Raw genomic sequence first — 15,784 nt, 5'->3', positions numbered from 1 at the left:
GTATTTTTGAGACAGAGTCTCTCTATGTAGCTCTGGTTGACCTGGAACCCATTATGTAGACCAGGTTGGCCTTGAACTCACAGAGATCCTCCTGCCTCTGCTTTCTTGAATGCTGGGATTAAAGGCGTGTACTAAAACACCTCTTATAGATTTTGAGATGCATTGACTTGCCACGTCAGGTTCTCAGCATAGGTGCATAGAAGCACCCAGGACTAAATAATTTTCTTTATTTGTTTTGATTTTCTTTCTTTCTTTACTTTTTTGGGGGGTGGGGTGTGGAGTTGGTTTTTTCAAGATAGGGTTTCTCTGTATAGTCCTGGCAGTCCTGGAACATGCTCTGTAGAGTAGGCCGACCTCAAACTCAGAGACCTGCCTGCCTCTACTTCCTGAATGCTAGGATTAAAGGTATGAACCACCATGCCTGGCTAAATAATCTTTTTAAAAAGAATTTTATAACTTTGGAGGAGTGTGTGTCACTAAGATAGTAACTGTGTAGGGGCTGGAGAGATGGTTCAGTGGTTAAGATAGTAACCGTGCAAACAGAAAAGGCTACAGAAGCTTCCCCATCCCCAGCTCTTGCCAAGGACTTGGGTTTCCCTGGGTGATGCATGGGCCTCAGGAGAGGTGAGGGGACAGAGTAAGGGCCCTGATTCAATTCCCAGCACCATGTAGGGGAGCAGAGTTGGGGCAAAAGAGTAAATGATGGCACTTGCTCTATCAAGACCTCAGGTCCCACAGGGCACTCTTGCTTGCTTAGAACTCCCTGGGGCCAGCTGGGGGTCACAGCTACCAGTTTCTTTTTATAGCAGAATGAGAGAAGACAGAACACATACTCATCTAATTAGGCGGTCAGATGAAGGAAAATATCCAAAGGGCAGGTTGAAATGGTGCCTTCAGAGGCAGGGAGGCTATTTTCAAAGACTTAAAAACAGACAATCACAGAGCATGCAATCTAGAATTTCTTTCAAGGGTGCAATTTACAGACCCACAGATGTGAAATCCTCCCTCTGGCCCCTTCGCTTTGCCCCATTCCCATTGTGAGGTACTGGGGATGAAGGAGGCAGGCCAGGGGAGCAGGCAGGGTAAAGAGAGCTCACCGTGAGCAGAAATGGGTAGGTGTTGTCTCCCAGTTTCTTGAGCAGGCTCTCCTGGAGTTGGGTAGGGGCACTCATGGCCCCAACAGGAGGGTATACCTGGACCCGAGAAAAGTACAGGTCCCTGCGGAAGGTCAGGCCAATCACGTCAATGTCCTCCTGGCCATAGCGGAAGGCGCAAGTCAGAGTGACATACACTGGGAAGAAGACGCACACGGGTTAGACCTGGTCTGTTGCACAGGCCGGATTACCTCAGCCACTTCCACTGGGCTGAGCCCGCAGCAGAGCGACCACACCACTCTGTCTACCCCAGGGATCCAGGCTTTGCTGCCTGGAAGGAACTGGGTCTGGGAGAAGAATACTTTGCAGCTGGCTGACACATTTTGGGAGAAGCAGCCTGTTCCTAGGGTTAGCGTTCATTATCCTAGACAGGACCGTCACAGAATTGCAAGACATCTCCCTGGCAACCACATTATTTTGCTAGGCTGATAGTAATCTCGGGACAGGGATGGCAAGATGGCTAACTGAGTAAAGGTGTCTGCTGCACAGCCTGACAAACCATGTCAATCTCTGGGACCCACACAATGGCAGGAAGGAACCAACTCTCTCCAAGTTGTCCTCTGACTTCTACGGGTGCACCTTAGTGCTTGTGCGCCCACCACATACAGACAGACATACACAGAGACACATAAACACCCACACACTGCATAATGACAAACGTAATAAATGTGCAGTCCACCTGTCCTTACTGTTTCCGATCTCCCACCCTCCCTCTGCCTGGGCTACCAGCTTGGGTATCTGGAGTTGGATGTCTGAAAATGGTGCTAACTTGCTTGTTTGGGTTAGAGAGGCCAGGATGTCTGGAGAGACAGACAGAGAAAACAGCAAAAGCAAAACAGACATGTGCCTGAGCCATATGGAGGCTGAGGGAACAGCCAAAGGTCCGGGCCAAGCAAGGAGACAAAATCAAACCTGAGAAGCTGCATTTATAGTCTCTGTACATTGCTCAGAAGCCTAGGAAGCATTCTCTAAATCACTGGTTCCCAAAATTCTGTCTGATTAAAGACAGCCCGTGCCCGGTGTGTGAAAGTTCACCTGAAGTTGAAGACAGGAAGTGCACAGTTCTCCATAGTAAGGCTTATCAAAAGTGATACCTTGAGACCTCTCTCTTGGCCTGAGAATTCTTTCTGTGTCAGTTCTAAGGCCAGCTGCCCCCTAGTCGCTGACTCAGACGAACCACTAACCAGCTGTTCATCCTTCCTTTGAGCACTTTTGAGAGGTGTCCACAGCAGGTCTGGATTTCTGCTTGCACCCACTAAGCTGTGGTTTTCCCTGATAACTAAATCCCTGTGTGGTAAAGGGCAGGGACCGATTGGGTTCAAACCAGAGAGATGGAGAGCACCCAGGCAGGTGAGGAAACAGAGGAGAACCATTGTCTGCCATTCCTGCTTCGCTCCCCACTCCCCACCCCTGCGCTGTTGCCAGCCCACACCTGACATATTCTAGCGGGTACACCCAAGGTTTAGAACAATGCCTGTGGTTGCCAGTAGCAACCACTCCAAAGGCATATTTAGAATGGAATTGAGTCAGCAACATTATCATAAGCCTCGCTCGAATCTGTTCTAATTCAGTTTTTGTGACTGTCATTAGGAACAAATGGCTTGCCGCACACGACACAACTGCCAGAGATCTCAAGGGCACTGTCATACTGAAGCACAGAACTTCCCAAGGACACAGAACAATAAACTCTGGGTTTTATTCCCCTGCCTTCAATAGGCACGGCTGCCCACATGAAAGCCTACCACCCACAGCAACAACCTTTACTGACAGAAGGATGGAGAAGCAAGGGGCTCAGCTCACCTTTCTTTCCCTTCACCAGCTCGGGATCCACCAACACAACACCATCTAGACCAAAAGAGAGAAAACCGAGAGTGAGATCAAGAAAATCAGACATCTGGCTTTAAAGCTGTGTACAATATGGTGTCTTCTGTTTTTATTTTGGAGGTGGGAGGGGGAGGCAGGGTCTCATGTAGCTCTGGCTAGCGTTGGCTTTGCTATGTAGGTAGCTAAGGATGACCATAAACAAGTAATCCTCCTGGCTCCAGGCCTGATCCACCAGACTGGCTTGCTTTCTATTATTTTTAAAAAACAGCAATTTTTTATTTGGGGTTGGAGAGATGGTTCAGCAGCTACGAGCACTTGCTGCTCTTGCACAGGGCCCAGGTTTGGTCCCCAGCACCCATACGGCAACACACAACTGTCTGTAGCTCCAGTTTCAGAGGAGCCAACACCTCTTCTATCCCCCAAGGGCTCCTGCATGTATATGGTGCACATACATACAGGCAGGCCCTCACACTTATACATACAAGAATAAGAATAGTAATTTTTAAAATGTAGTTCTGGGGATCAAATTCAGACTGTGAGTCTTGGCAGCAAGCATCCTTACCCACTGAGGGCGTGTTTATCCTCAGTGCTTAAAACTGCCAATTTTCTCCATACTTCTTTCAATGTTTAATAGACAATGAAATGCTTATCAAGCCAAAGGAAGGTGAAAAGCCAGTACAGAGGGCTGCAGTATGCCTCTTGTGCTTACGGTTTATATACCATGTTGAATTAGGACACGGACAAGCACACAATGGTTGTGTACGGTTCTGTGTTACAACAACCACCACAGTGTACATTTAGAATTGTCCTGGCATTGTAAAGGTCTCCTTTGGGCTCTCTCATGTCACCCATCCCTGCTTCCACCATCCTCAGTGGAAGTGGCAAGCACTGGCTGCAGAACTTTGTCATCTTGAGAATGTTGTGAATGAGTGAAACCATGAAGTCCACAGCCCTTTGAGATGGCTCTTGTCACCCGGCATAATGTTTAGAGATCTCTAAGTTGTTGCAGGTATCAATAGCTCACACATCTTACATTTCTTCTTCTTTTCTTTTCTTTTTTTGAGAAAAGGTCTCTCCTATTATAGTCCAGGCTGACCTCAGATTCTCGATCCTTCCCCTTCAGCTTCCCCAGTGCTGGGATTACAGGTGTATGCCACAACAACCAGCTGCTTGGTTTTTTATGATTGAATGTGTGTGTGTGTGTGTGTGTAGAGATAGATAGATAGATAGATAGATAGATAGATAGATAGATGATAGATAGATAGATAGATAGATAGATAGATAGATAGATAGATCAACCAACCATATATCCATGGTAGGGATATACCACATGTGTGTGTGTGTGTGTGTGTAGATAAAGATAGATAGATAGATAGATAGATAGATAGATAGATAGATAGATAGATAGATAGATACCATATATCTATGGTAGAGCAATACCACAGTTTGTTTAACCTTTCTCATCTACTAAAGAGAGACTTCCATTCTTTTTGGTTTGCAGCTGCTGTGGACAACCATGTCCAAGCAAGGTTTTGTAGGCACAGTTTTTACTTCTCAATAAAGACCCAGGAGTGCTATTGTTGGGTCTTACAGTAAGTGTACATTTAGTTCTTAAAGAAACTGCCAACTGCTTTCCTGGTGGCTGCAGCACTATACAATCCCACTAGCAGCCTACGTGTGCCAGATCCTTGGTATTCTCATTGTTATTGACATTGCCACTGCCTGTTCTTTTGATCAAACAAACAAACAAAAAGGAAAAATTGAAATATATTGGTTTTATGTAAGGAAAACCACATATAGGAACAGTTTCTTTTTCTATACATAGTTGGATTCCTAGATATTTCCTAGAGTCTAGGTGGCCCTGGAGATATAAGAAATGACTGGTCTAGCCACATATTCTCCCAGAATCATGGACAGCATCATGACAGTGTTTTCGGGTACCTCTTCCCTCAGGACCAAGCACTTAAAGTTTTTTTTTAAAAGATTTATTTATTTATTATGTATACAATATTCTGCCTCGATGTATGCCCACACGCCAGAGGAGGGCGCCAGATCTCAGTACAGATGGTTGTGAGCCACCATGTGGTTGCTGGGAATTGAACTCAGGACCTCTGGAAGAGCAGCCAATGCTCTTAACCTCTGAGCCACCTCTCCAGCCCCCCCAAGCACTTAAAGTTTTAAGATTAGGACAAATCCTGTTGTCTCTGGCTCCAACCCATTTACTTCAGACATCTTCTCTTGCTTACAGACTCCTTTGAGTCTTTCTGTGTTTCCTTCACATCGGTTTGGGGGTACAGTCTAATCATGATGGGTAAAATACAGAGGCAGGAGCTTAAAGCAGCTGGCCACACTGCATGTGGAGTCAGGAAACAGAGATGTGATTTTTTTCCTTTAGTACTAAAGATTGAGCCCAAGGTCTTGCACTAGGCAGGTGCTGAGCTACAAAACAGCCCTTTAATTTTTTTTTTTAAATGTGAGGGGCCAGCAAGATGACTTAGTGGATGAAGATGCTTGCTGCACACTCCTGGAAACCTGAGTTCAATTTGTGGAACCACACAAAGGTGCAAGAGAACTGACTATACAAATTAGCCCTCTGACCTCCACACATATGCTCTCCCCAAACAGATAGATAACTATAAAAATAGTTTCTGGTCAACCGGCAGTCACTTGATGGCATTTAAATTTGTATCTCCTTGATTAGATTATCGGTGAAATTTTTTATTTTTTAGAAATTCATTTTATATATATTATGGGTGTTTACCTGTATGTATGTATGTATGCATGCATGCATATCACCTACATGCACTGTGCAGAGAGGCAAGAAGAGTAGAGAGGAGTAACATATGGTTGCGAGCTGCCGTGTAAGTGCTGGGAACTGAACTCTGGTCCTCTGCAAGTGTTCTTAACCTCTGAGTCATCTCTCCAGCCTGAGACCCATCTTTTTGTTTTTGTTTTTGTTTGTTTGTTTGATATAAGGTCTCTCTATGTAGCCCTGGCTTTCCAGAAACTCATTATGTGGACCAGGCTGACTTCACAGAGATCCACCTGCCTCTGCCTCCTAAGCTCTGGGATTAAAGGCATGCACCACCATGCCACTGAACCACCAGGCCTGGCTGGAAATCCCCTTTTTGTTGTTTTGTTTTTTTTTTTCCTAATGAAAAACTAGTCATTGTCTGATGACTTAAAGGAAAACCAGCATTAAATTTTCCTTCAAATTCAACTTACCTACAGGCTCTACTTGGCTGACATGGTCGACATAGTCTCTCTTCCCCAGGTAGATAGTCACCTTTGGGAAGAATGAAGGCATTCACTTAGAAGCCAACAACCCCAAAGCCTCCCCAGTTTCTTTCTTCCTCTTATTCAGTGCTGAGCATCAAACCTGGGGCCACACACAGGCAAGGCAAGCACTCCACCCTGGGGTGCGCACACACACAAGGCAAGCACTCCACCCTGGGGTGCACACACACAAGGCAAGCATTCCACCCTGGGGTGCACATGTGCAAGGAAGTACTCCACCCTGGGGCTGCACACAGGCAAGGCAAGTACTTCACCCTGGGGTGCACAGATGCAAGGCAAGCACTCCACCCTGGGGTGCACACACACAAGGCAAACACTCCACCCTGGGGCTGCACACATGCAAAACAAACACTCCACCCTGGGCTGCAAACACTCCACCCTGGGGCTTCACTCTGGAGCTTCAGCCCTTTCCCTTAGTCTTCGATAGAGAAGCCAATTGTCTCCATGGCTGCTCTGTGACTTCCTTCTTTCCCAGCTGTGGGTGAAGATGGTTCATTTCAAGTGAAGGGTACTGTCTTCTAGCCCTATATCAGCTCCAAGGAATGATTCCCATCCATATGAATGGTGGGAACTCTTTCCACTCCGTTCTGTCCTTCCCATCAAGTCCAGGTCTGTAAGCAATCAAGTAAACCCGTACATTCGTGGAAGGTTATGCCTATGGACACGGTCAGCTTTCTATTTCTAGTTGTGTGCCAAAAGGCCTTGTCTTCTTGTTCAGAGACTTTCTTGACGAGGCAAAGAAGCAGAAATTCCAGAGGAGCCTGAAATCCCTTTGGGCAAGCTCTGCACAGGTAAATGGGCAACCCCGCGCTGAGGAAGGAGGTGGCAGAGCTGAGTGGTGGGGACACCATCCACGCTCCTGGCAGCCAGTCTCCTCCTATTCTGTAGGAGAGCAGGGAGCTGCTTCTCTGCTGCCCACTGCTCAACCAGAAGACCACAGATGCCTTGAGGTGAGAACCTAGAACAGTGGTTCTCAACCTTCTTAACGCTATGGCCCTTTAACAGAGTTCCTCATTTTGTGGTGACCCCCTCAACCACAAACTATTTTCGTTGCTACTTCATAATTGCAATTATGCTACTGTTATGAATTGTAATGCAAATATCTGTTTTCCAGGGGTCTTAGGAGACTCCTGTGAAAGATTTGTTCGACACCCCCCCCAAAGGGGTCTCAACCCACAGGTTGAGAACTGCTGATCTAGAGTGTTCTGTGCCCCTTTCAGCCTTCTCAATATTTACTACAGCCTTTGTACATAGATTCAGTCAGAGGTTGCTAAGTACACCAATGACTAAAATCATGCATCCTGGCTAGCCCTTTGTTTCTGTCGGCCTCGCAAGTACACGTTTTTATTTCTGCAAACAACCCAAATGATTTTTGACATTAAATCGTGTCTTATACTTTGCCCTCCACCGTGTATCATTTGTCCCCAGGTGGGTGCAGTTGTATGACTGACATTGGAGGTTGTATCAAGCCAATGCCTCTAGATCCCTGTTCACAGAGAAGATCCCGTGAGAAACCTTTGTGAATCTGTGCACAGTGGTTTCTGCAGGCCTCAGCAGGCTGGGAAGGGTGGGAGCCGGGCATAGGATGCAGGGACACGCATCGTAATGTGTGCTGTAACTCTCTAGACCAGTGTTCCATTTGGAGGCTAACCCAGCTGACTCACCCAGTGAACTCCCTGGCCCCCTGCTTTCTGTGTAGAATTGACCCAAAAGCAGAGAGAGAGAAGAGGGGAGGCTAGTGTTTACTATGGCTTGCTCTCCTGCCTGGCCTATGGCTGGCATGGTCTTCTACGCATGGTCACAGTTCCTGGCACGTGGCCCTGTTGGCTTCCCTCCCCGTTCCTTCAGCCCAGGAAGTACCTGAGCTCAGTTCTACAGGCCCAATCCAGACTGGATGGGATGAAGTCGTAGTAGACGTTGGGTTTTATCCAGGGGCACAAACTCCCCTCCAAGCCACCCATTGCTGTCCTTACAGGAACCCTCCATGTGGGTACCTCCTAATTCATAGATGCTCCTGCTCCCTCCCTCCTGTTGAATAGCACCCAGTTCCTTGACCAACAGGGTCCTTACCTCTGGGCTCCAGGCCCCTCTGCCCTCAACTTGGCCTTGGCTCATGGCAGCCCTATTGAATCCATCTGTTCCTACTCCCTGCACAGCGAAGAAGGCCCTTCAGCCACATCTCTAGTTGAGAAAGCCCCAGCCAGGCTTCAAGAGAACAATTTGCCACTCCAAGTCCCTTGCCTCTCAGCATACCCTGGCTGCCCCTGTGTTATTTTGAGATAGTGTTTCTCACTCTGTAGCACAAGCTATCCTAGAACACACTGTGTAGCCCAGGCTAGCTTCAAACCTCCTGCCTCAGTCTCTCAAGTGCTGAAGTTTAGGGGCCCCTGTCACCATGCCTAACACCTTCCAGCCTATGGTGCCACACGGACATTCAAGAATGCAACCCCATCGCTGCACGTGCCCCATCTGGCTTCAGGGCTATGGAGGCCTCACCATACCACTGGTCTGTGGGGACAAAAACCTCTCCAGGTTTCTACCGTTAGGTTTGAGGTAAGTGGTGAGGAAAAGGCAGGCAAAGGGTATGGTCAGGAAGGAGAAGGGAAAGCTCCCCTTTGAAGGAGGCGCTACCTGAGCAGACAACGCAGGTAGGAGGCCAGAGGATAGGCAGGAATGGCTTTTTCTGGGCAAAAGAGACGGAAAGATGCCAAGGTGAAGAGCATGTATCTGAAGTCAGCAGCCTCCTTTGTAGCCAGTGGCCACTGAGTGAGGATGAAGGCTGAGTGCAGTAAGGACTTTAGGACTCAGGCCCGAGGAGCTCAGGAAGATGTCCTGATACAGGGCACTCTAGACACTGTGTTCAGTTCAAACTCGAAACAACTCTGGAGGATGAGATTAGCCCTGTCTTCCACAAACACTGAGCTCTGGGTCCTGTTGGCATCTTCCTAAGTGGAAGGAGGATTAGCAAGGGAAAGCCAGGCAGGCGGATCTTTATGGTTGGGAAGAGAGAACCTTAGAGTCTCTAGGACGAAGATGAATAGATGGAGGAGCTTTTCTCTTCTCCCAACCTTTGGCTGGAAGAAAGAAAGCTGGAGATGGAGGCCAAGGGGGTTGTTGATAGTCATTATTAAAATGCAAGATATGAAGACATCTTTTATTTTTTTTTATATTTATTTATTTATTTATTTATTATGTATACAATATTCTTTCTGTGTGTATGTCTGCAGGCCAGAAGAGGGCACCAGACCTCATTACAGATGGTTGTGAGTCACCATGTGGTTGCTGGGAATTGAACTCAGGACCTTTGGAAGAGCAGGCAATGCTCTTAACCACTGAGCCATCTCTCCAGCCCCGACATCTTTTATTTTTGAGACAGGGTCTAACTATGTAGTCCTGTATGTGTGTATATATACTGTGTTGTGGCTGGTGCCTGCAGAAGCCAGAAGAGGGCCTCTGATCCCCTAGAGCCTGAGTTATGAATAGTTGTTATTTACTATGTGGGTGCTGGGAACCAAACCCAGGTCCTCTGCAAAAGCAACAAATGTTTTTAAGTGCTGAGCCATCTCTCCAGCCAGCCAGCTAGCCAGTCTGCATGCCTTCCTTTCTCTTTGACAAGCTCCTTCTGTGTCACTCTTGCTGGCCTTGAACTTGGGATCGTCACGAGTGCTAAAATCAGAAGTGTGTGCTGCTAGTTCCAGCTCAGGAAATGTTTCTTAGTTGGTCTGATCTACTTCTGAACGTCTAATTGCTTTGGCTTGTGATTGACTTAGCCTCGGCCGGTAACTCAGGCCCAACCAATGAATACAAGGGGCAAGTCTTCTGGAGAGGTCCTGGGAAAGGTTTCCTGACCTTTAAGAGAAACCCTAAGAGTCACTCATCTCTCTGGGCTTCCTGCCTAAGGATCAACCGCCTCATGCTTCTGCCCCAGGCCAGCCCCACTATGTTGAACTGTGCCCTCAAACCATGAACCAAAATGAGCTGGGGTGCTCACCACCAGCCTGCGGCTAACACAGAAGAGAGAATCACAGAGAAATGGCTGCCGAGGCCAGGCACCTTATGACTGGGCACACAGGGCATACTGGGCCCTTGGGCCATCAGAAGACTAAGCAGGGTCTGGTAGCACATGCCTGGAATTCTAGTTTCTCAGGAGGCCAAGGGTGGAGGGGTCCAAGTTCAAGGTCAACCTGGGAAACTTCGTGAGATTCTGCCTCAAAATAGAAGTAAAATTAGAGCTGGGATATATTTAGCTCAGTGGTGGGGTGCTGGCCTGGCATGTATGAGGCCCTAATTCCCTGGTACCATAGGAGGCTGGGTGGCAGGGAAGGAATAAATGTCATGGTTCAAATGATGTCTGTTTAAAGACCAGGTGCATTTCAAGGTGGTATGGCCATAAACAATGGATATCTGTTAGGTATTAGGAGGAAATGGTAAGTGACCAGGGAAACTAGCACAAAGCGGTTCCTTCTCTGTCAGAAGTACAGATGAAAAGGACCAGACAGACACCGTGGGATAAGCGTTGGGGAATGAAAAGATATAGGGTACCAAAGCGATCACCACAAAGAACCCAAGGGCTTGATGAAAATGATAACACTTCTGGCCAACAGAGGAACAGGCAGGAGGAGGGTGTGCATGAAAAGCCCCATTCCTTGGTGAGGCACCAGAAGGAAACCAGCTAGGAGATCAAGGCAGATCCGCATTGTCCATCAGGTAGTCACTAGATACACCCGCCTTAGTGTGCTTTCAAACTGGCCTGGGCCGTAACACGCCATACATTTCCACATCTTAGCAATGGAGGCTAACAAGGTTGGGAAGGAACAATGGGACCCAGAGATGGTGAGTTGCAGGATCCATTGGTGTCCCTTGGTCCTCTCACCGATCGCCCAGCCTATGGACATAGAGGATCCCTAGGCCTCAAGGTAGTTGGATGTTGATCATGGTTGTACCTGACAAGTGTCTGCTTCTTATCACTCTCACAATAATCTCCACTCTCCTCGGTGCCACTTACCGCCTTGTCCCGAGAGACCTTCTTGAAGATGACGTGGGACTTATTGGTCTTCACGTTGGCCGCCATGTTGTCTGTCCCTTGGGATGTATGTCAGGTTGGAGGGCTGGGAAAGTACAGTGATCCCAAACATAAAATTAAGACCATTCTGGATGTAAAGCCCACTCCTGAGTCTTCCTCCCTTGGATATTCCCTTGCACGAGCTCCAGTTTGATCAAAGCAGCTGATTGGTTGGACTTCACTGTGGCATGCCTTAAAAATTTTTATTTATTTCATTTTTATTTATGTGTATGTGTGCCACATGTGTACAAATGCCTACAGAGACCAGAAGAGGGTGTCGGATCCCTCGGAGCTAGAGCTGTAACCTCCCGACCTGGGTGCCGGGAGCCAAACTCACGTCCTCTGGAAGAGCAGCAAGCACTCACAACCTCTGAGCCATTTCTCCAGCACCAGTACTTCCACCCTTGAAACTGAGTCTCACTGAATAGCCCAGGGTTGGCCTGAAACTCACTCTGTAGATCAGGCTGGCCTCAAAATCATAGAGATCCATCTCCCTCTGCCTCCGGAGTGCTTGGATTAAAGGAACGTGCCATCACGCCTGGCCCAGTGTATATCTTGGTAAGCTTCAAATATTCCAGTAAGCCTCACCAGCTTGATTCTAATGAAGCTTTGCTTTTTTGGATTAAATATCAGTGTCATGTTCTTGTTGGGTTACATCTGAAACGCTGTCATGCCAGGTGTGGTGACTCCTACCTATGTATCATCTCAGCACTCGAGAGACAGAGCTAGGTTGCAGAGAATCTGAGGCCAGCCTGGTCTACATAGCGAGTTCCAGGGCAGCCAGGGTTACATAGGAAAGACTCTGTCTCAAACAAAGAAAGCTTTCTCATGAATAGACCCTTTCTTCTCTTTTCTTCTTCTCCCTCCTCCTCCTCTTGTCTTATTATGTGGGCCAGGTTGGCCTCAAACTGGCAATCCTCCTGCCTGGTGTCAGGATTACAGGAGTGGTTCACCACACCTCACTTTTCTGTGCCTTATGGTAAGCATACAGAAAATGTCTCTGAAACACACCCCAACGGGACTGCTCCCCAAATGCAGTTGTCAGGGGCGTATGAGAACCCCACAGTTCCAACATATTTGTTCCCTCTCCTCTGTCTGGCAGATAGTCAGGCCATCTCATGGTCTAGGATGAAATGCCCTCCAAGTTTCTTTTCCAAGCAAAGTTCTATGGAAGCCAGAGGTAACAACCCCCAGCATTTTGCCTTGCAGAAGCATGTCTGTCCTTGTTGCTCCCTGGGTCCCCAGGCTTCTGAGGATGCTTGGGTTTGGCTCTCACTTACCTTGTGACTTGTCACCAGCTGGGATAGCCAGGGAGGTCAGGAGAGTGTCCCCGCGTTTCCGGATGGTGAGCAGTCAGCCTCTGCTCTGAGGCAACTGGTGAAGTCCCTCCAGGTGACCCCACAGGGCAAGGGTGAGGCCCCTGCCTGCCACGTAGGGGAATTTGTAGGGCTCTGTGGGGATGACCAGCACTGAGGTCTCAGTGTCTAAGAGCCAAATCAGATTTGAAGAGCAGGGAGGAGAGTGGATTAGTGCAGTGGCAGATTGGCTATTTCAGCAGTTCTCAGCATTAGCTTGGGAGCTCCAGACTTCAAGAGGATCCCAAAGACGCACGAGCCATCCAGCTGGCCCGGGGAAGGTACAGCAGGAGGAACAGCTAATTAAGAGCTATTTATTTATTTTTAATTCTAAACCTCTTTGGGTTCTGGAAATAGACAGCTTATCTCTTTACTCCTCAACATCATCAGGAAGGGGGATGTTCGAGTGACAGACGTGATTAAGCTCAGCAGGCATCAAGGGATTATGTGAAGGAAAAGGTCAAGGAGGAAGGTCAACCTGGGGCTGAGCTGCACTGAGCTGCACATGTCCCTCTTATTCACTCCACATCAAGAGTCCTATTTGGCCTCTGTCTTTCTCCATCTTTACATGTCTAGTATGGGTTCACACACTACCCGGGCTCCTCTGGGCAGTAACGAGCCCACATCTGATGGGCATTCATCTCTACTTTCCAGACCCTTCTCCACACCCAGTGTAGACTGTCTTAGCCCTGACCCATCAATTCCCCTGCTGGGAGGAGTTCCTGTCACTCTTGCATGTAGACATGCGTGAGCCCTCTACCTGGGTCCTTCCAAGTTTGATCAGATGTCATGTCCTCAAATGACGTCCTCCCAGGCACCAGGACAGCTACCATTCTCCCTTATGAGTGGCTTCTCTTCCTTATTAGACTCCGACCTGCAAGGCAGAGCGCCCATGACTTGGCGTTTCCCTCACTTTGTGTATGGATGTGTGACTCTACACTCCCCCAAACCCTCAGGGAATGAAAATCTGGAAAGCTCTGGACACTACCTCATCTATATAATGGGTTTCACTCTAGAAATAAAACAGTAGCAACAGAAGGCTTGTTGTGATACCGGGGTGTCAGTATCTGTCCCCCAGTCTGGTGGCTTTCAAGCCCTCCTGGATAGTACCTGCCTTCTTTCTCAACATTCTGCCCACCAGCCACTGTCCAATCTGCTGGCCTCCCTTGATTTCTGTAAACCTGTCTCTCCCCTTCCCGTGTCTTGTTGCTGCTGCTGCTCCTCCTCAGCCCCCAGCACACACAACCAAAGGTGTACCTGGGACTCCCTACTCTGAGCAAGTCAAGTTCCTGGACTGCAGCAGTGACAGCCATGAGTCAGTGAAGTAGTTACCATGGTGATGGATTCGCTGATAGGATTTTCATATATCTGTCTCTCTGCTTCATTTTAGTTCATTCCCTGTCCCCTATAAACTCACAGATCTTTTCATTTCCAAGTGCAAAATAGTTATTTGTATTATTTGAGATAGGATCATGTTTATGTCCCTTGGGTTGGCTTACAATTCATACTCCTTCTATCTCAGAAGCTTGAGTCCAAATATTTTTTTTCTCATTTTGAGACAGGTCTCACTATATCACTCTGGCCTGTCTAGAACTCTCAAGAGGCTGGCCTTGAACTCAGAGTCTATCTGCCTCTGCCTCCTTGGTGCTGGAATTACAAGTGAGCACCACCACACCTGGTACAAGTTTTCAGAGATGTATTTTTACTTTCGTTATGAGTGTGTTGTCTGCATATATGCACATCATGTACTTGCTTGCCTAGACCTGAAGAGGGTGCCCAGTCCCCTAGGATTGGAATTAGAGATGGTTGTGAACCTCTACCTGAGTCCTGAGAACTGAACCCAGGTCCTTCCCATGAGTTAACTACTAAGCCATGTCTCTAGCCCCAACATGGTCTTTTAAAAATTATTTCTTTATGTGTATGTGTATGCTGTGATGCATGTCTGTATATCACATGTACTTTCAGAGAACAGAAAAGGGCGCAGAATCCCCTAGAACCAGAGTTACAGTTGTGAGCCTCCACGTGGATGCTGGGAATCAAACCCGGATCCTCTGCAAAGGCAATCAGTGTTCCTAACGACTGAGCTAGCTCTCTAGTTTGTCCCGACATTTTTGTTTGTTTTATTTTTCAAGACAGAGTTTCTCTGTATAGCTTTGGAGTCTGTCCTGGAACTCACTCTGTAGACCAGGCTGGCCTTGAACTCACAGAGCTCTGCCTACCTCTGCCTGACCAAGTGCTGGGAATAAAGGCGTGCACCACCACCACCTGGTCCAACTTTTTTTTTTTTAAACATCTGAATGCCAGCTAACAAATGTAGAAGGAATGATAAAAGAAAACATTATCTAACAAAATGCTATTGTAAATCCTATTTTTTAGGTTTTTTCTTTCCCCCCTGGCCTGGAACTCATGGCAATCCTCCTGCTCTAGCCTCCCGAGTACTGGGATTATAGGTGTGCGCCACCAACCCTGACTAGTTTCTGCAGCTGGGACACGGCAGGCCCTGGAAAGATTGCTCTTCTTCTAGAGAGATACAGTACAAATCCTGGCTTCCTAGTGCTTCTAACCCAGAACATATTCCTAACCCCCACCCTCTGGCTTCATTTTTCTGACAGGGGGTCTCTCATCTAATTCGGGCTGTCCTTGAACTCCTGATCCTCCTGTCTTACCTGGAGGGCTAGCAGTATAATCCTATACCTTCATGCTTCCTCAGACCCTAACCCTTTTATCAAGGATGTTATATTTCAGGCCCTGATCTGCCCTAATCACAGCTAGAGACATCTCCTGCTCTCCAGATCCTGTGTGGCTGGTCTTCCTGTCATTTCCATGGAAACGGCAAAAAGATTATTGCCATGGTTTCCTCTCACTCCCTGGTCAACCTTAGCATTCCGCAGTGTGGTTCTGCGTAGTGTGGCATGCAAATGACAAATTTCCTTATGGTAGAGTTACATCCCCATCTTTCGGCTTCACCATACCTGAATGATAGTAAACCTTACATCTTGAAACTCTAGGACTAGTCATTGGTCTTTAAGCAGTCGGGTGATGTGAGGGAATGAAGCCCCTTTAGTACAAGGTGATGTATATGGATCTCTGTT

General features: G+C 47.6%; 1 protein-coding gene across 1 annotated transcript in view; it reads right to left on the bottom strand.

Annotated features, from left to right (window-relative positions):
* Nucleotides 1-11,346, bottom strand: part of Sag (S-antigen visual arrestin) — a 37,154-nt gene extending 25,808 nt beyond the window's left edge. The window contains exons 1-4 of the mRNA XM_050123081.1: nt 11,281-11,346; nt 6,204-6,264; nt 2,955-2,999; nt 1,098-1,291 (exon numbers count right to left, since the gene is read on the bottom strand). Coding sequence (XP_049979038.1) covers nt 1,098-1,291; nt 2,955-2,999; nt 6,204-6,264; nt 11,281-11,346 — 366 coding nt within the window. The remainder of the gene's footprint in view (nt 1-1,097; nt 1,292-2,954; nt 3,000-6,203; nt 6,265-11,280) is intronic.
* Between the last annotated feature and the right edge of the window lie 4,438 nt (nt 11,347-15,784).

Source organism: Alexandromys fortis, unplaced genomic scaffold (assembly GCF_014885135.2).
Source record: "Alexandromys fortis isolate MF-2015 unplaced genomic scaffold, M_Fortis_MF-2015_v1.1 scaffold_213, whole genome shotgun sequence".
Lineage (NCBI taxonomy): Eukaryota > Metazoa > Chordata > Mammalia > Rodentia > Cricetidae > Alexandromys > Alexandromys fortis.
This window is presented reverse-complemented; position numbering and strand designations above follow the sequence as displayed.